The sequence below is a fragment of the Formica exsecta genome, unplaced genomic scaffold, assembly GCF_003651465.1.
Source record: "Formica exsecta isolate Colony F162 unplaced genomic scaffold, ASM365146v1 scaffold4, whole genome shotgun sequence".
Classification (NCBI taxonomy): Eukaryota; Metazoa; Arthropoda; class Insecta; order Hymenoptera; family Formicidae; genus Formica; species Formica exsecta.
The window spans coordinates 1,365,895-1,367,270 of record NW_021851238.1 but is presented as its reverse complement, the minus strand read 5'-3'; the positions used below and the strand labels follow the sequence as shown (position 1 = coordinate 1,367,270).

The window sequence follows — 1,376 nt, the reverse complement described above, 5'->3', positions numbered from 1 at the left end:
CTCTTTCTGCACACGTCCACTCATAATTAAATCTAGAGGGTGGATTTTATTTACAGCTCTTCATGCCACCTGTGCGCGTATCGTCTGCTACATATCAGGTGGCCATGTTGGATGTCAAAGTGTATATAAAAACTGGTCATAGCAGGGCCGTCGCCACGGTGTCGGGGGTGTAAGATTCGATACGCCTTTTTTTTTGCGACTCCCGAGAGTTTTCGCAGAGTTGGAAATCTTATCTCTCACAGAGGTCGCGTGATAACAAAACTAAAACGCAGATCTATATTTTAGGAAAATTGTGTCTCTGAATTTATATAGTTGTAGCATAAGATTAAAAATTTCCCCAATAAGATTTTTTGATATTATATTAAATGGATATATTTCTGCAAACATATTTTTTAAATAATCCATTTAATTATTATATAATAATATATCCTTATTTTTTTACTCTTCTTTAAAAATCACTCAAAAGTTTAAAAGCTACAAGCAAACAAAACAATCATCTTAATGTTTATTCAACAGATGACAATTATTGAATTAAAATATTTAATCTTGAATTAAAATATTTTACAGAGTTCTCGGTCACCGTTCGATTTTCCCGCGAACATGACGTCGCGATGACAGTTCAAGATGGCGGAGGAGCGCGCCGTTAGATGGCGCCGCGCTCGCCGAGTCCGCTTGAACTCTGCTGCGTATCTTTTCCCACTCGCATTCGTGAGTCGTGTGCCCGTCGGAGCAGGTGGATCAAGGTGGATTACGTTCTTCGGGGAAAGCGGCGGCCCGTGTGCGAGGAACGTCACAATCACCGGACAGCATAATAATCGGTCGCGGCCGGTAAGTGAAAACTTGTACACACATTGCGTTGAACGCTTTCGAATTTTCCGAAAAAGAAAAAAAGATGAGTGCGTCACACGAATACGCTGCCTTGAGATTTTCTTCGAATGACCGCGCGCCCAAACAAAACACAAGGAAAGTATATTTCAATGCGTATATCGTGCGCGCACAACTCTTGGAGACTTTCTATTTCGGCATTTTTATTACGTACGATCGAGCGTGCGATGGAAGAACGCCATGGCTAGAATAGAGAACGCGCAAAGGTCATAAAAATCGCGACGAGTCCGTTTTTCTTTTACATCTTCGTCTCTCCGTTACGATTCTCGAGGAAAGAAAAAGATACAACACACGCGAGAGATCGGGGTCGCATCCTGCGTTCGTGTGTGTCCTTGCGATCCGGTCACTCCTTGTGCACGATATCGAAAGCAGCTCGCCTTCTCGCTTTTATTTATTTACCATTTTATCTCGAGGATTGAATTTCTTATCGTCACGAATCAAATTTGATTTTCACGTCGTTCCTCGCGCGACGAGTCTCTTTGCGATTTTTT

At 42.0% G+C, this 1,376-nt stretch overlaps 2 protein-coding genes across 2 annotated transcripts in view; one reads left to right on the top strand and one right to left on the bottom strand.

Moving 5' to 3' along the window:
• Positions 1–149, bottom strand: part of LOC115239989 — a 4,561-nt gene extending 4,412 nt beyond the window's left edge. The window contains exon 1 of the mRNA XM_029814889.1: positions 4–149. Coding sequence (XP_029670749.1) covers positions 4–24 — 21 coding nt within the window. The 5' untranslated portion in view covers positions 25–149. The remainder of the gene's footprint in view (positions 1–3) is intronic.
• Positions 150–682: 533 nt separating this feature from the next.
• LOC115239923 (PTB domain-containing engulfment adapter protein 1-like) overlaps positions 683–1,376 on the top strand; it is a 34,452-nt gene continuing 33,758 nt past the window's right edge. Inside the window, exon 1 of the mRNA XM_029814789.1 lies at positions 683–828. The gene's annotated coding sequence lies outside the window, so the exon portion shown is untranslated. The remainder of the gene's footprint in view (positions 829–1,376) is intronic.